Source organism: Artibeus jamaicensis, unplaced genomic scaffold (assembly GCF_021234435.1).
Source record: "Artibeus jamaicensis isolate MK-2021 breed Jamaican fruit bat unplaced genomic scaffold, CSHL_Jam_final contig_887, whole genome shotgun sequence".
Classification (NCBI taxonomy): domain Eukaryota; kingdom Metazoa; phylum Chordata; class Mammalia; order Chiroptera; family Phyllostomidae; genus Artibeus; species Artibeus jamaicensis.
In genome coordinates, this window is record NW_026522003.1 from 1,064,977 (window position 1) to 1,082,165 (window position 17,189).

The following is a 17,189-nucleotide window of genomic DNA, read 5'->3' on the forward strand; positions in this document are numbered from 1 at the left end:
CCTACCCTGGTGGGGCACACCGTGCTCCTTATGGCCACAAGGAGGCAGCAAAGCACAGGACCCAGAAAATATGAAGGGAGCCCCACAGACCTTGGGGTCTATCACCCAAATCCTGACCGGAAAACTTTGTTCACAGATAGCCCATCCCAACCAGAAGAGGAAAAGATTCCAAAAGTTGGAGGGGTAAAAAAACCAGGTTTGTTTTACAGAAAGAACAAGAGTCCCCCAATGACTTGTACATGTTGATAAGAGAAGAGTATTTCTCCAGAGCTAAACTGTCTCTAGAATATACCCACTTTACTTGGCTTTGTTTTTATGAGCCAGACATTGTTCTCAGCACTTTGCAAATCTTACTCCTCATAACAACCCTATCAGACAAGTGCAACCACCCCCATTTTTGCGAATGGAAAAGATGAGGCACTTGGCCAAAGTTGCATACATAGAAAGGGACAGAGTTGGCTTGGCTCGAGTTTGGATGCCTCCCTTGTAATGGCTAGTGCCAGCCACAGCTCTGGAATGTCAAAGTATAAAATTCAACCTCTCCAGCCTTGTCTGTCACTAGTTAGCTGTGTTGCCTTAGTCATAGCACCCCTCACCTGCCTTTTCAGAAGTTAAATAATAGGGTTAGGTTCTGTTCCTTTGTCCACAAAATGAAGACTAAGCCTCCTGGGCTATGCTGAGTGCTGTGGACACAAAGCCAGCCAGGATGAAGGCCCACCTTGAAAGGGCGCAGGATGTGGAGGGAGAGCCACGGAGCCAACAATTGTAAAAGAAGATGACAAATGTTCTGTTTGGAGCAGGACAGAAAGGGCACCCTCCCCCTCGGGATTTGGGCTGGAGGTGTTAAGAAAGACTTCCCAGAGTCACTACAGAAAGGGTAGGAATTCAGCAGGCAGTCAGGGAAGGAGGGGTATCCAGGCAGAGTCAACAGGATGTGAAAGCACAGCATGAGCAAAGAAAACTGAGGGAGTTCCAAGAATTCGGTAAGGTCATCTTTGAACATCTTCCATTACTGTCCATTTAAAGAGTTTACTTTCCCTCCAGGATGTGCCTATTGGTGGCTTCCGTGAGACCTCACAGAGCAAACACAGCAGCTTCTCGTTTGGAGATATGTCAACCATCGTCTATTTGTGGCACCTACTAAGTCTCCTAACAGATGGAGGAGATGCATTCATGTCTGGAGGTTTAGAGTCCACCCGGTTCTCACATGGGGCTAGTGAAGTGCAGGAGGCTTGTTTGCCCATCTCCATGAACAAAGAATGCCCAGCTACACACACACACACACACACACACACACACACACCATTATGTTAACACCCATATTTTAGTTCTGAGAAGGTTCCAAGGTTGTCCACTCAGAACGTCAGGGGAGTTAAGATGAGAGAAGGAAGCAAGGTATTTGAGTTCCTTCATCAGTGGGGAGGGTCCTCTTTGCTAAGGTCAGTTTAGGCCTTGAAAATAACACTGCCCCTTCCTCAGCTCTCCACTTGTGGTACCCCCCGACCTCGTCACCCCCACCCCCTGGGGTGGAGGCAGCTTTGGCCCTTGTGGTTCACATCTGACCTCCTGGCAGGAATTGTAGATTTAGTCAACAACACTTAAATCTTGAAAAATAAGCAAAAGTGGAGGAGGGGACAGGCACACTTACAGTAAAGAAAGGAACTTCAGAAGTGAGTGAAGCAGGGAAGGGAACACAGGCAGTACCCAGGGCAGGCTGCGGGAGACACGAGAAGGGAGAAGATGCTTCTGCTGCTACTCCTGGGGGCTGCCGCAAGCAGATGTCTACATGATGAGACACAGAAGTCTGTGAGCCTTCTCAGGCCCCCTTTGCCCCAACTTTCCTCAAACTTCCGCTCTTCCTCCCTCACTCTCCCTGACTCTCATGATCCTCAACCCCTCCGAATCCAAACCTGCTATATAAGAGACCCTGTGTCAGATGGAGCTTGGGATTCCGAGGGAGATGGGATGAGTGGGGAATCCCAAGCCCTGGCTGCAGTGACAGAGGCTGCTCAGCGACTCCAGGGTGTCCTAGCAGGTGAGTGGATGAACAGAGGAATTGGGAGGGCTGAGGAACAGAGGGATCGGAAGCAGACTGCCTCCACAGAAGAGGAACTGAGACTCTAAGATACTGAGGTAAAATAGACCTCTTGCCTCGTTAAGTGCCTCCAGTGCAAGGACCCCTGCTTCTGAGCCGAGACCCTGCACAGTACTGCCATGCTGTCTGGGGAGACCCAGACACCCCAAACTACCACAGGTGAGTTCACATCATTATGAATGTATACAGTTCCTCTTCAGGGGTACCCGGTCTTCAGCTCACCTGCAGATATTCATTCTTGGCAGGTGCAGCCTCTTGAATTTAGGGTACAAAGGAGAGAGTTGCCTGGGTGCAAAGGTGAGAGCAATTTCTCAGATTTGGGGATCTGGAGATCTGCAGCCTGCCAAGACCTCTCCAAGACCACCAGCATTGGAATTACCAGATGTGCTCTCTAACAATACAGCCCCGAACCACCTCTCCCCCTGAATTTATTAAGTAGGATATTGGTGGTGGGGATGATAGAGCTCCCTATTCTAGCCGGCTGCCCCAATGACACTAAGGCAGACTCAGGATAGAAACTCTCTGCCTTCACTCCTAGTACCCCGTTTCCTATGGTCTTATCCGTCCAGCCCATCTGCTAATTTAGACGCCACATTTCACTCCCTGCCAGATCCCTGACGCCCATCTCCGAGGTTATGCCTTGTGGCCAGAGCAGGGTCCCCCACAACCAGTCCAGCCAGATGGGCCTGGAGTCCAAAACACTGACTTTCTCCTGTATGTGCGGGTTGCCCACACTGCCAAGTGCCACGGAGAGGTGAGGTTCAAATAAAATCCCTTTTCCCTACTCTGTTTCTCCTAATCTTAAATATGAGGGGTAAGGGACATAAAGCAGTTTTTATTAAAAATTGTGTTTATTTGAGGTAACTTGGGGCATGCTGATGAAGTTTGGATGGGGATTTAAAACACTTTATTCCATCCCTTGGTACCACTGGACCTCCATTTTCAGGAAGGTTTCTCCTGCGTTACCATACTTCTCTCCTTTCCTCCCCTGCGTTGTCCTCACCCATCCACAGCCCTCTCTCATTGCTTATGCTGCCTGCTGCCAGCTGGACTCAGAAGACAGGCCCCTTGCTGGTACTATTGTCTACTGTGCCCAACATCTCACCAGCCTCAGCCTCAGCCACAGTGACATCGTCATGGTGACTGCTGCATGACAGGTTGGGGGGGTGGGGAAGGTCATGCAGCTTTCCCACATGCAGTGGAGGAAACTACTTAAGACGGGATAGGAGATGCCTTGGGTTCTAAGAAGTGGTGGGGCAGAGGGGCTGAGGAGTGGCTGGGCGATTCTGCTGCACACCCAGTCCCCTCACTCTGCTGTCACTGTCCATAGGCCACACTACACGAATTGCTCCATATCCTGGGTTTCTCTGGACAGCTCTTCAAGAAGTGGCGGGATTGCCCCTCAGGACCCAGTGGTAAATGAGAGGAATGAGGAAGAGGTCATCCCACAATCTCGATTGGAGGGAATCACTGCTATCTCCTGAACTTCTTCCTTCCAATTCTACCTCACCCTTCCTAAGTTTTCCTCTCCTCACATTGCCTTTTCCCCTTTCTCTATTCAGTTCGAGAGAACTGTACCACAAGGCAACAGGTAACAAGGCGAGATGAGCGGGGACAGCTGCTTCTCACCACCCCAACTGTTAGCCACAGCCTGGCCAAACACTTGGGAGTGCCAGAAGTTTCCCTGGGCGTCCCCTTGGAAGAAGAGGTGAGAATAAGAACAGCCTGGGGTGTTGGGAGGAAGAAGCAGTAGCCAGGTGGCAACCAGCTGCCTCCTCCAGTAGGGCCCTCTGTCTTCACACTGGGAGGCCCGACTACTCCAAGGCTCTATAATGACTCCTACCTTTGACGGTGCCCAGCACACTCGACTAGACCCAATCACTCTTGCTGCCTTCAAAGACTCAGGCTGGTACCAAGTCAATCACAGTGCTGCAGAGGAGCTGTTGTGGGGCCAGGGTGAGAAATGAGGGAGAAATACAGAGGGGTGCACATGGCCAAAGTCAGCTTGGGGAGAGTGAGAGAGGCTGGACCGAATTATCTGCTGCTTAAGGTGGAATGGAAGCTGTAAGCACAACCAGTACCGAGGGATGTTTGGGGTTTCATTCGTCCCGAGGGCTCTTTCTCTTCCTCTTCCTCTCATGCAGGATCTGGCCTGGAATTTGGTCTGGTGACCACATGTGGGACTGGCTCCTCAGACTTCTTCTGTACTGGCAGGTGTGTGTGCTGAGTGGTTGAGGGGCTGTGCGGCCGTCAGTGATCCTGGATTTAGTCTATCATCCCTTCCCTACAGTGGACTGGGCTGCCACTACTTGCACCTGGACAAGGGAAGCTGCTCCTCAGACCCCGTGCTGGATGGCTGCCGCATGTACAAGCCCTTGGCCAACAGAGTGAGTAGACTAGAAAACAGAGTGAAACTGAGTGGGCCTGGAGAGGAGTCAAGTTTGAAGGCATCGATAAAAACACTATTTTACCTTCTGCCCTGCCCTTCAGAGTGAATGCTGGAAGAAGGAAAATGGATTCCCACCTGGGGCAGAGAATCCCCACGGGGAGATCTACCATTCCCAGAGTCGGTGCTTCCTTGCCAACCTCACATCACAACTGCTCCCTGGGGACAAGGCCAGGTTTCCCTCTCAGATCCCACACCTGCAGAAAACAGACCTCGCTGGCCACTGCTACTTACATCAATGCACGAAGAGGGGAACCTATAAGGTGCGGGTGGAAGGATCCCCCTGGGCCTCATGCCCTCCAGGAGAGGCTATTCAGGTGGGTGTTATAGGTGAGGAAGCTGCAGCACCCTGGCAAAAAGAAATTTGGAGATGCTTATACAGTGGTCCTACCCAATCTGTTTTATGTTCTTTTTTTTTTTTACTAAGCACCCACAGAGCCCACAACTTTGAGCTAGAAGTAGGGTTTGAGCAGGTAACTGAGGCTCTAACTATACCCTGCTACATTTCCTTGTAGATACCCGGGTACTATGGTCTTCTCTTCTGTCCCCGAGGTCGGCTGTGTCTGACTAATGAAGGTGCAGATGCTGTTACTACCCCACCTATGAGTCTTTCAACCCAAGACCTGTTATTCAGGCTATCTTTAGGATTAGCTGGGCCCCCGGGCCATTCCCTGGGGAAGGAAGAACGAGAAGAGTTGACTGAGGCAATTCTACAGGCTCTGGTGGACAGAGGAACTGGCAGGTAAAGGGATAGTTTAGGCTGATTTTTACTATGTGCCAGGGAGAATGCTAAGTCCTTTACTTCACAACTGTCCTCTGAGACTTCTGTTCACCCCACTCCTAAGCCTGCATATTTGATATCTTCCAGGGACTATACCTCCATTAAGAGATCCAAATGTCCATTTAGGTGCTACTTCCACAGCCCTTCAATTACCACCAGCCTGGTATTCACTGTGCATATATGGAAATCTCCTGGTTGCCAAGGACCTTCAGTTAGTGTGCTCCACAGGGCCCTGACCCTGACTCTCCAGAAGAAGCCTCTAGAAGTATATTATGGAGGAGCCAACTTTACCACAGAATACAGCAAGTAATATTCCAAGCAGTTTTCTTTTTCAAATTCCTAGAGTCTAGATGTTTGAAATTGCATTTATTAAGCAGTTATTCATTTCAGAAAACAAGGATCCCTAACATTACCTCAAGCCTATCATTATGGGACCTCTTCACTCACAAGTGTTCCCCCAACTCTAGGAGATAGGGGTCCTAGCACCCTTCCTGTCTTATGCACTAACCTAGGCACCATATCTAGCTACCTAAACACCAGTCTAACACTTCCCCCTTAAGCCACTTCCCTCACCACCACATTAAATCTCCTTCCAACAATCTAAGCTGCTGATGACTTGGAATTTTGTCCTATTCCCACTTTCAAGTTCTATAGTCACTTACTAATTTCCTGTTTAATTCACTGTCTGGATGAAACAGGGTTTTATGAGCTCTGTGTATTATGAAGGTAAAGCCCTTCACCTTATTGGCCTAGCCATTACTCCACCATTACTTCTGTTCCTAGGTTGCTGGTTACCTCGGGCCATAATTCCTCCATGACCCACCTAGGTCTGCCCACAGGGCTCTGCCTAGCGCTGCTTATCCTGGTAGGTGCACTGGGAACTGTGGCCTATCAGAAACGAGCTACTCTTCAGGTGGGATCATCTGCCCCTTATCATTCACCAGAAGTCCAAACTACAACTAGGGGCTTAGCTGGAGGAGTAAGAGAGGTGTGATAGTACTGAAAGCATGATGGGACAGGACAGAAATTATTTAAGACAACTGGGTGGGCCCTGGCTGTTGTGGCTCAGTGGACTGAGTGCCAGCCTGCGAACCACGGGCTCGCTTGTTGATTCCCAGTTGGAGCACGTGCCTGGGTTGCAGGCCAAGTCCCTGGTTGGGGGCCATGTGAAAGGCAACCACAAATTGATGTTTCTCTCCCCTTTAAAAGTAAATAAAATATAAAAATTAAATAAAATTAAAAAGACAACTGGATCGGAGGTCAATCTACTATCTACCTTTAAGTTCTACTTTTCTCAACATGCCTCTTTTCATACTGGGTTTGCAATGGAAAAAAAAAGGTAGACTTATCATTCCAAAGATTCATTCTTTATTTTGATATAAAAAATAAACACTTCTACCTCTAAAGAGTATCAATTATTCTCATATTGCTGTAGAGCAAACTTACAGAATAAGAACATCTGCTAGCAGCTCCAAGGATATCACACATGCTTTTGAAAAAATCATTGCTATTTGGGTTCAAACACACATCAGTATGGAGGAAGGAGTAACTTATTATCTCCCTCTTCTAATTTTCCCATAATTTTACTATACCATCACAGGAAAGCTAGTGGTTGAGATATCACATAATTATGTCAGAATCTGCTAAGGGTGGTGAAACCAGCCATCTGAATCCAGCTAAATATAAAAACATGATCTTTTATTGCCCTTCTGTTCTATTTCTGGAGAAGGGTTCTACTTTATAACCCCATGGACCAGCAGTAGGCCTGAGTAACAATGTGTAGGTGCCTTTTGGTTATAGTTACAGAAGAAGCCATTAAATTCTTGAGTGTTTGACATCTCTTGAGGCAGACTGCTGATCTGGATTTGCTTAGATTGAAAACATTTACAGTAGGAGTCCAGCTAATACTGAAATAACCAGACCTGTGGTATTCAGCGACTTTAGTTAGCAGATTAGGATACCATTCCGAGACCTTTAAGCGGCACACCTGAAGTTCTCACTGTCAAGTTGTGGCTTTGACTCCATCAGCTATGGTTATCTTCTCTGATTTTAATGCCTATCAGTCTTTACCAGCTGTAGCAGCCACTGCCTGGTAAAACTTTGCCACAAAGTCTGGCTCACTGATCTCCAGCTGCCTGACAAATTCATTGCGTTCCTCCTCAGCCCAACCTCGAAACCACTGATCCCAAAGACGCAGCTGGCACTCAAAGATACAGGGTGGTCGATTTCCTCCAGACACACTAAGCTGCTCCAGACCTTCCAGCAATGGCTGTAATTTTCCTGGTACTGCTTTAGCTACCAGGTCCTGTAGGAAACGTTCACGCTGAGGATCTGACCAATTGGCAAACCAGTGAAGAATACACTTCATTTCCTGGGATGTGATGTAAGACATTGGGGGAGAGGAAGAGTTGGTAAAATTGTCTGGCACCGAGGGTAAAGGAGAAGGGAAGGATAGTTGCATCGATGATGAAGATGAGTCCAGTGGCATCCTGAAACATAAAAGCAGTTATATACTCTTTGGACAAAGCAACCAAAATACAACTTCCCAACAAGAAATCTTATCACACTCAATCAGTATCTATAAAGAAAATTACTTTTCACCAGTACAATTTACAAAAATTAGGTTATTATCAAACTACTTTAGAGAAGTCATCTAAGAATAAATTTTGTACTTGCCAACCTTCTTTTTCAAACCAGTCTCCCTCCCCAACCACCGTTTCTCTCCATTTTTTTTCAAAAAATACTTTATTTATTTTTAGGAAGGGAAAAGGTGGAAGAAAGAGAAGAGAAACACTGAAACGTGACTTGATTCCCTCTCATATGTCTCCACCTGAGCATCTGGCCCACAACCCAGGCATATGCCCTCGCTGGGAATTGAACCAGCAACCTTCTGGTTCGCAGGCTGGCACTCAATCCACTGAGCCATACCAGCCAGGGCATCATTCTTATTAAAAAATCTAAAAATAACTTTTCTTTCAAGTGACCAAAATTTTTTGACTAACAGCATGGCAGTTTCCCGTTTATTAGACTTTGGTGATTAAACACAAGTAGCCTTGTACCAAACAGTGAACATGCCAAGGGTGAGAGTAGCTTAAGAGTTTTACTGTATGAAAAATGTTTTCAAATAACATCTCTCCCTTTGGCCATATCAGTTCAGATCATCGAAATACACATTTTAAAATCATTTCTTCACTTCTCCAAAATCTATCATCATCTACATCTGGCCATTTTTCCAAAATGACATCAGTGACGTAACCTGTAAAGTCTCCCTGAATGATGATTTCGTTCTCCAGTTACTGAGGCACTACAGAATTTTTGAGCAAAAAAATCTGTTTCTTTTTAAGATTAATTTCAGAAGTTGTAAGGCCACATACTCTTTAAATTTTTCATCTGATATATTTATTGATTTGGACAGGGGGGTGGGGAGAAGAGAGAAAAAAAGAACATCAATGTGAGTAAGAAACGGCAAGTTGTCTCCTCAAGCACCTGAATGAGAAATCAAACCTGCAGCCTTTTGGTGTACAGATGACCCTTCACCAAGTAAGCCACCCAGCCAAAGCAAGGCCATATACTCTTACATAATTCTTCTTTGCTCTAGGAATTTTGGCTATCATAATCTTTTTTGGCAGTCTTTTTTTGTTTGTTTGTTTGCCCGCTTCCACATCTCTTTTGTTTTTCCTTTTCTTCCTCTTCTCCTGCTGTTCCTTGACCCTCAATAATTCCGGCTTATCCAATACATTTCTTGCCCATTTTCTCCTGCCTATTTCGATGTTCCAGGTTGAGTAAAGAAAAAACGGTTAATGTTGGTCCACCTTATCTTCCCTAAGTTTTAGAAGGTACCAGTTTTTTAATCAAGTATATACACCTGGTCAGGGAAGGCCCAATGCTAACCATTCCAGAGCCATCCACAGTGGAGGGTAAAAAATACATCACATACAATGAATGAATGAGTCTCCTTTGCAAGGTATATAGAGCTTCTAAAATATGCCAACAGCCCTGGCTGGTGTGGCTTAGTGGATTGAACACTGGCCTGTAAACTGAAAGGTCATTGGTTCAATTCCCAGACAGGGCACATGCCTGGGTTACAGGGCAGGTCCCCACTTGGGGGCATGTAAGAGATGGAGATCCATCTATCTCTCACACATTGATGTTTCTCTCCCTTACCTTCTCTCTAAAAGTAAATAAATAAAATCTTTTAAAAAATAAATAAAATATGCCAAGAAAATGATAACATCCATTACTTCTTTGTATTTTCTGTAACGCACCAGGAAGAAGGGCAGAAGTGATGGGCCCTGAACCAAAATAACATAGTAAGAAAAAAAAAACAAAAGAATAGTCACGTGTTTATACATGATTGAAAAAAGGCATAGTTGGTTTCTAGGCTTACAGATCTAACAAGAGTTACACTGCTGTAGATGTGTAACAGTTTGTGTGTTTCAACAGTTTTCCCTAAAGTTCAACATAATACCTATTGATCGCCCTATCACTGATGTGCATCACTAATGCAACTATAAGGTCCGCCAACTTGAATGATTTTCAAGGACCACAATTTGAATCTCTAACAATGAGAACCTTAAACTACTACTGTAAGTGAGCTATCGTACTGTTTGTGCCAATTGGATTATTTGTAAAGAGAAAGGAACCTCTAAGCAAGTAATATCAGTTCAGTACCATCAGTTCAGTCCTGCGAGACTTTTTAACGTGGCCCTACAAGAAACAATTTCTCCTAAAAAAAACTGTATTCCCTTATTCGGAGAAAGAATTTTTTCCGAGTCTTGCGACATGGCTTCCACGGCAAACTCAAGTTCAACGATCATGAATTGGTTCAGTCTAAGTTCGAAGGCACGCTGCTGCTACTTTTCCACCTTGGAGGCCAAAGAGCCCGGCATTTCGAGGTCCCAAAGAAAAACGTAGACTTAGATCGGAGTGGCGGGGATTAAGAGGACGGGAGGCACCATCTGTTTCCGTAGAAGAAACTTGCCCCACGAGGGTGACCCGCAAACACCGAGTCAGACCCAGTCCAGACAAGGACTTCTACCCCGCTTACCTCCCCTTTCCTCTCACAGGGAACCGAGAGACCATCGTAAGAGTACTTGGGCTCCATCTACGGCCAAGGCTTCCATGTTTCCTGAAAACCCTAAGCACAGCCAGCCAGGCAGCCCACGCACTTCCGGCCCCGGACCAGCCCCAAACGCCCAAGCGCCCCAGCGTCAGGTCCGGAGAGAGCCGAATAACTCCGATCTTGATTATGCCAGAGTCGAGAGCTTCCGAATAGATTCGATTTAAAGCCTCGGTAAAACGAAGATAATCGAGCTCTGAAAGAAGGATGACGGAGTGGGGAGCGTCTGGGAAAATGGAAAGAACCGATTGGTGCCGATGTGGAGACGGAAACACCCGAGCAGTGCCGGAGGAACTCGGGGAGTTCTGAGTGGTAATCGAGGGGAGGATTATGGCAGTGGGCGGAGTCAGACCGGTACGTTCGAAGGGCGTTAGCGGAAATTACCGAAGATGCCCGAAGCCGTCGGGACGGACCCGAGTACCTCACGCAAGATGGCGGAGCTGGAGGAGGTGACTCTGGACGGGAAGCCTCTTCAGGCGCTGCGGGTGACCGACCTGAAGGCCGCACTAGAGCAGCGAGGCCTAGCCAAGAGCGGGCAGAAGAGTGCCCTGGTCAAGCGGCTCAAAGGGGTGAGGAGACGGCCTTGCCGGGGTGTCGGAGGGGAGCGGACCCGGTAGAGACGAGTCTCTGCTGCGGCGCAGGCGCAGTGTCCGGGCTCGGCGCGAGCTGGCTCAGGCCGCCAGCGCGAGCCGGAGCCGTGCGCACGGTGGTTGGCGAGGCTCGCGCTGGTATAGAGATAGCGCCGGTTCCCGCCTTAACGGCAGCAGCGCGAGCCCAAAATGGGAGGGTGCGCGCTACTCTCCCGGAGTGTCTTAAGCTCCTTCCTTCTTTCCCCACCCCCTCCTTGTTTGTGTCTGTGGTTTCGGCGCATGCGCTGCAGAAGGAGTTAAATCCCACTACTAGTGCCGGTGTTGCTATCCTGTAGGGGGGCTCGTTGGGCTGGTGGGGAGTTTAGGGGTATAGTTGGGCGGAGAGGTTGATGGGGTTGGTATCGGTATCTAGAAAAATCGGATTGGAGTAGGGTAAAAATGTCTACATTAGGAGCTGTGATTAAGAGAATCCTTAATTTGAAGGGTATGGTTATAGAGGGGTGTATAATTTATAGGGCATCCACAGCAATTTGGGTAGATTAGAGTTTGATGACTATTGGTGAGAGAGGTGAGGCAGGTTGTTATATATGTTGGGGGGTTTTAATCGGTTTGAGTAGGTTATGGTAGGATAGTTATGAGGTGGATGGATGGATTGGTTGTGTATGGGTGTAAACGAAGGGAACATGAGGATGTCTTGATTTTAAGTGGGGTGAATTAGGATATGTGGTGGGTAGTACAGATTAGGGCTGAGTTGGCTCAAGGGTTGAGTTGGCAGATTGTTGCTTTATACATTAACTGACAATTTCTTGGGGAGGATCATTAAGTCAGACCGCAGTTCATGGGGTCTGCTCATTTTGTTCTGTAGTCTCTTCTTTAAATTTAATAAATCTAGGTGCCACTCTTATGGAAAGAATTTTAAGTAGATCTGGTCCAAGGTAACTGTAAATGTAGTCCTGGTTAACTGTTTGACCAAGTAATTCAATCAGACCAAAACCAGCAGCCCCATGGTTTCGTGTATTTGGAGCTGATTTGAGGATTTGAATTTTACCTGCAGTGCCAGGTTTAGAAAGGGCACTAGTCAGAAGTCCAAAAGAGTATAGAGGTTATATTGTAGTACTGGCTCCATCACTGTCACTGATTTTGTTAGGACACTGATTGTCTCATGTACCTGCATTTTACCTCTGTACATTTGGGAGCAGTAACCATGGCTACTTTTAAGGGTCTTCTGAAGATAAACGAGAACAGTATTAGTAAACGGCTCTTAGGTCCCTGGAAAGAGAGTACAGTTTAAGTGTGTATGATTAGTTGTTGCATTTAACAAAAAGATTGGGGGAGGGGTGGCTTATTTCCACCTGATTTCTGACTTTTTGCCCTTCTCTACACCAGGCTCTAATGCTAGAAAATTTACAGAAACACTCAACACCCCATGCTGCATTTCAGCCAAATTCCCAGGTAAGAAAGAAGGTTCATTAGAGGGGGTAAGCTCTTTGGATGCACAGACAACATGGAAAGATACGACATATACTTGATCCTTAATTCCTTACAACATATCCTAAAGTTCCCTGGCTCAGAAATGTTCTTATACCAGGAAAGTTGAATTCTAATAAAAGAATTCAAGAGCAGAATCAGAAGAGCTATTAATAACCAAAATCAGAGCAGAATTAAATGGCAGAGATTAAAAGCACAATTCTAAGGATCAATAAATCCAGGAGCTGGTTCTTTCAAAAGAGAAGAGCTATTAGTTAATTTCTAATACATACTTGAAATGGTGTGTGCAGAAAGATGTGGCTCCAACTTAAGTGTTGTACAGGAATCTGAAGCCATTTATTTACCATTGATTTGGGGGAAGTAGTAGTCTTTGAATGTAAAAATAAAGTAGATGGTCACTAGGGCAATTTAGAAAAATACTTGCTGAGGAGCTCTCATGTTGACAGATTTTTAAAGAATTTGGTCCTTTGGAAATCATCCACCATTAAAAGTGTTAATACTGACCATATAGTTACTCCTAAACATAATTAGTTGCTCTGTTACTTAAGGCAAGATACTTCACCTTTAGAGGCCTTGGTTTCTTCAGTTTCCCTATGTGTAATATAAGAGGTTAGACCAGATCCATAGTTTTATAACTGCTCTGCTCAGGTTTTGTGAAGCTGCTTTTGGCAGCTTCCTGGCAAATACACCTTCTTCCCAAGTGAGCAAGGGTTCATACTCTGCTCTTAAACTAGATCAGATCTATCTGCTTTGTATATTGAGTTTTTGCATAAGACTTTAGAAATAATCATTCTACAGTTTCCCTTTAAAATAAAAAACCGTAAAAACTAAAATCTTAGCACTATCTTAAACTGCACGATCTCTTAAGATTTTTTTTAGTTTTAAAATTCCCTCATTGTGCCCTGGCTGGTGTGGCTCAGTGGATTAAGTGCCAGCCTGTGAAGCAAAGTATCACTGGTTGGATTCCCAGTCAGGGCACATGCCTGGGTTGCAGGCCAGGTCCCCAGTAGGGAGCGTGTGAGAGGCAGTTGATCCATGTATCTTGCACACTGATGTTTCTGTCCCTCTCTTTCTCCCTCCCTTCCCCTCTCTCTAAAAGTAAATGAATACAATCTTTTAAAAATCCCCTCATTGTAGTGTATCATGCACTTAAAGGAAAAATCCAGATCTTTGTTAGTGCAGTGGTGTGCAGCTCCGGTACTAGATTAAGTCCCAAGATGCTGTGGAAAAACAAGAAAGCCTTCCTCCTACCTTGTTATCACCTCATTAAGTTGACTCTTAATCCAGCCAGTTTACAGAGGTTTAGTTAAGTACTTTAATAAGCATTAAAAACTGCATAAGTTAATCAGTTTATGATTATATTCCTTTTTCATTTTAATCTTTGAAGCAGCAGATTTGCTTTTATTGACATAGGATTTTTTTACAAGATTTTATTTATTTATTTGTTTATTTATTTTCAGAGAGGGGATAAGGAGGGAGAAAGAGAGAGAAACATCAATGTGTGGTTGCCTCTGACAAGCCCTGGGGACCTAGTTGGGCCCTCAACCCAGGCATGTGCCTTAGGCTGGGAATTGAACCAGCAGCCCTTTGGTTTGTAGGCTGGTGCTCAATCCACTGAGTCACACCAGCCAGAGCTATCATAGCATTTTTGCAATAAATACATGTGTTCTCTAATATATGAACCCACACTTCGTCAATGTCCATTGAGTACCAAGAAACTCATTTCTGCTTTAGGTGAAAGCGAACATTTACCATACTTAGGAAGGATAACTAGTAATATAGAACATATTTAGATTTTTTTCCTTTTTCTGGAATTCTAATAGGACTTGCCAAGCAAGACGGTTCTCAGGAGGAGGATTTGTGAAGAGAAAGCTGAAGGACAGAAGAGTGATGTGGGGGTCTGTGTTGCAAAAAAAAAAGGCAGGGAGGATTAAGCCTCTGGATTTTAAATGTTGTTACCACAGATTTCTTATCACCCAAAGAAAATGCATCTTGAACTCTGTCTAAAAGTTGAATGGACATCCTTTTTAAAATTTCTTGCTTTCGTACTTTTAAGTACTATTCTTGAATTTTGGAGATGTTTGTCAAAATGTCGCCTGGATATATTGAGATTAGTCTTCTGTTAGCAACAAAAAATGAACTAGAATTTTTTCATTTCATTTCTTGATGTTACTATCATAAGAGAAATTTAGATTTCCCTTTTTAAAGGTTTTATTTATTTGTTTTTAGAGAGGGGAAGAGAGGGAGAAAGGGAGAGAAACATCAGTGTGAGAGAGAAACGTGGATCAGTTTCCTCCACTGGGGACAAATCCACAACCTAGGCATAGGCCCTAGGCATATGACTGGGAATCAAACCAACAACCTTTTGCTTTGTGGAACAACACCCAACCAACAGCACAAGAGTCAGAGCTAGATTGTTTGTAGATAATATGTTTTTATTATCTAAAAGTTTATATTACACGATGTAGTTTTACAGGAAGTTATTTCTTTTAAGTTATTTATGCATCTTTCTTTGGATGGGAACTGAATATTTAAAATTAAAAAAATTACGTGCAGTTCCTCATTTTGCCATCTTTTATGGATCATAGGGCTATTTATTTTGGTCCTCAGCATAAAAGTAGCTTAAAAAATGGCCATCTAACATTTTAATCATCTTTTTTGAGTCTAGTAAGGAGTAGACTTTTGGACCATGGAATGTCCTTCCTTGCATTTTCCTAATTTGCCTTCCTAGACTTTCCTTTTTGATGTCCTCTACACAGATCGGCGAGGAAATGAGCCAGAACAGTTTCATAAAACAGTATCTGGAAAAGCAGCAGGAGCTACTTAGGCAGCGTCTGGAACGTGAAGCTCGAGAAGCTGCAGAACTTGAAGGTAAGCCCAGAACTGTCACTTCTTACATAAAGGAGTTCTTCATTCTTATTCCTATAACCAAGTAGATCGGCCTGTTTAGGCAATTTCAGGAATAAGTCAGTCTGAGACTAACTACTTATTTGCTTTGGTAGTTTATGGAGCCAAGTGAGTTACTATTTACTTTTTGTCAGGGCAGAAGACACTTAATTTGACTATCTTATTAGAAGAGGATTCCTGCCACCAGGAAGAGTTATAAGTAAATTAAGCCACCCTGTAGATGAGGTACAGCTTAATCCTAGGGAGTTTTTCTCTATGTACAGCACTTTCTTTTAGTAAATACTCTGTATCCATGACTTTGCCTGACCTCCTTCACTCCTACATATTCCCACATGCTGAGCCCTTCACTCCCTCCCTGCCCCGACCCAATCTGTACTTTGCAGAAGCTTCAGCTGAGTCGGAGGACGAGATGATCCATCCTGAGGGAGTGGCTTCCCTGCTGCCTCCTGACTTTCAGAGCAGCCTGGAGAGACCAGAGCTGGAGCTCAGCAGACATTCGCCCAGTACGTATCTCCCTCCCCACTGCGCTGTTTTGTCAATCCTGCGTAGTTGGTGGGGGGAGGTAGTTACACCTCCTTTCCTGCTAAGCCTCCGTTAAAGTCCCAGGGAAACTCTGTGACTTGATATTTGACATGTTTTTTTATGAAAACTGTGTCCTTTTTGAGGTCTCCTTTCACCACTATGTTGTGTTAACCTCTTAAAGTGTTTTATAAAGCAATTTGATTTTTCTTTTCATTTCTACCCTTTTAACTTCTTCTACCTCTGAATTTAGCAACAGTCACAACTTTTTTCCACCTCTTTATCAATTATGTATATTATGAGTTGCACATCCAGTCACTCCCAAGAGGGCATCTACTACAGTTTATTAATTCATAATTTTTATTGAGCACCTGTTTATGCCAGGCATGTGCTAGGCACCAGGAATATGGTAAAGAAAGAGATAAGTCTCTGCCCTAATGAAATGTATAGTCTAGTGAGGAGATGGACATTAAACAAATTATGACGTAATTAATTACAGTTGTACTATTTGCTATGAAAGTCAGTGCAGAGTATTATGTGACCCAGTATGTGGACCACATTCAGGCAGGATTAAATTTTTCACATTATTAGGCAACTAGTTTTGCATAGTATCTCATGCAAAAGTGTAAATGCAGCCTTTGTCAGGAAATACTTATATAAGTATCCTTTCAGAAGAACATGTGTGTAAGACTTATGTACAGTAAATAGCTATATTTTTTAATAAAGTTTTTATAGGGAAAGAGAGGGAGAGAAACATTGATTGGTTTCCTCTTGCACGTACCCCAACTAGGGACCAAACTTGCTACCTGGGCATGTGCCGGAATTGGATGAGTGACCTTTCAGTTTACAGGACAGTGCTCAGCCAACTGAGCCACAATGGTCAGGGCAGATAGCTATATGGAACCAATGGTTAAATTAACAAGTATTTTTAATCATTTTTTAAAAGATTTTATTTATTTTTGGAAAGAGGGGTAGGGAAGGAGAAAGCGAGAGGAACATCGATGTGTGGTTGCCTCTCATGTGCCCCCTACTGGGGGCCTGGCCTACAACGCAGGCATGTGCCCTAGACTACTAATCCAGCTGGTAACCTTTTGGTTTGCAGGCCTGCGCTCAATCCACTAAGTTAATGCCAACCAGGGCTGAGTCATTATTAATATTAGTGGTCATGGTTAGTTGCTGGCTCTTCTCATTAATATAGAATTTCCTCTTGAAAATGGATTTTTAGGAGGTGTTTAATGGTTGGA

General features: G+C 44.7%; 3 protein-coding genes across 5 annotated transcripts in view; 2 read left to right on the forward strand and 1 right to left on the reverse strand.

Annotated features, from left to right (window-relative positions):
- The first annotated feature begins 1,740 nt into the window (after positions 1-1,740).
- CIROP (ciliated left-right organizer metallopeptidase) lies at positions 1,741-6,316 on the forward strand. Its single transcript, XM_053654834.1, is given in 14 exon segments — positions 1,741-2,035; positions 2,161-2,254; positions 2,341-2,392; positions 2,706-2,849; positions 3,109-3,234; positions 3,426-3,510; positions 3,658-3,803; positions 3,877-4,051; positions 4,240-4,309; positions 4,386-4,482; positions 4,586-4,858; positions 5,057-5,283; positions 5,449-5,628; positions 6,106-6,316. Coding segments are annotated over 14 exon segments (2,175 nt in total).
- Positions 6,317-6,673: 357 nt separating this feature from the next.
- Positions 6,674-10,735, reverse strand: CUNH14orf119 (chromosome unknown C14orf119 homolog). 2 transcript variants are annotated; one of them, XM_037129286.2, is made up of 2 exons: positions 10,370-10,735; positions 6,674-7,811 (listed from the first exon to the last, which is right to left on the reverse strand). In XM_037129286.2, the coding sequence occupies exons 1-2, from the start codon at positions 10,402-10,404 to the stop codon at positions 7,382-7,384; spliced, it is 465 nt and encodes a 154-aa protein (XP_036985181.2). In that variant the 5' UTR covers positions 10,405-10,735; the 3' UTR covers positions 6,674-7,381. The 2 variants fall into 2 exon arrangements, with proteins under 2 accessions (XP_036985181.2, XP_036985182.2); XM_037129287.2 differs by lacking the exon at positions 10,370-10,735 and adding an exon at positions 9,994-10,361.
- Positions 10,736-10,812: 77 nt separating this feature from the next.
- Positions 10,813-17,189, forward strand: part of ACIN1 (apoptotic chromatin condensation inducer 1) — a 30,335-nt gene continuing 23,958 nt past the window's right edge. The window contains exons 1-5 of one of the 2 annotated variants that reach the window (XM_037129281.2): positions 10,813-11,010; positions 12,418-12,483; positions 14,343-14,417; positions 15,279-15,390; positions 15,810-15,929. In XM_037129281.2, the coding sequence (XP_036985176.2) occupies positions 10,831-11,010; positions 12,418-12,483; positions 14,343-14,417; positions 15,279-15,390; positions 15,810-15,929 (553 nt within the window). In that variant the 5' untranslated portion in view covers positions 10,813-10,830. The remainder of the gene's footprint in view (positions 11,011-12,417; positions 12,484-14,342; positions 14,418-15,278; positions 15,391-15,809; positions 15,930-17,189) is intronic. The other variant, XM_037129282.2, reaches the window with a different exon arrangement.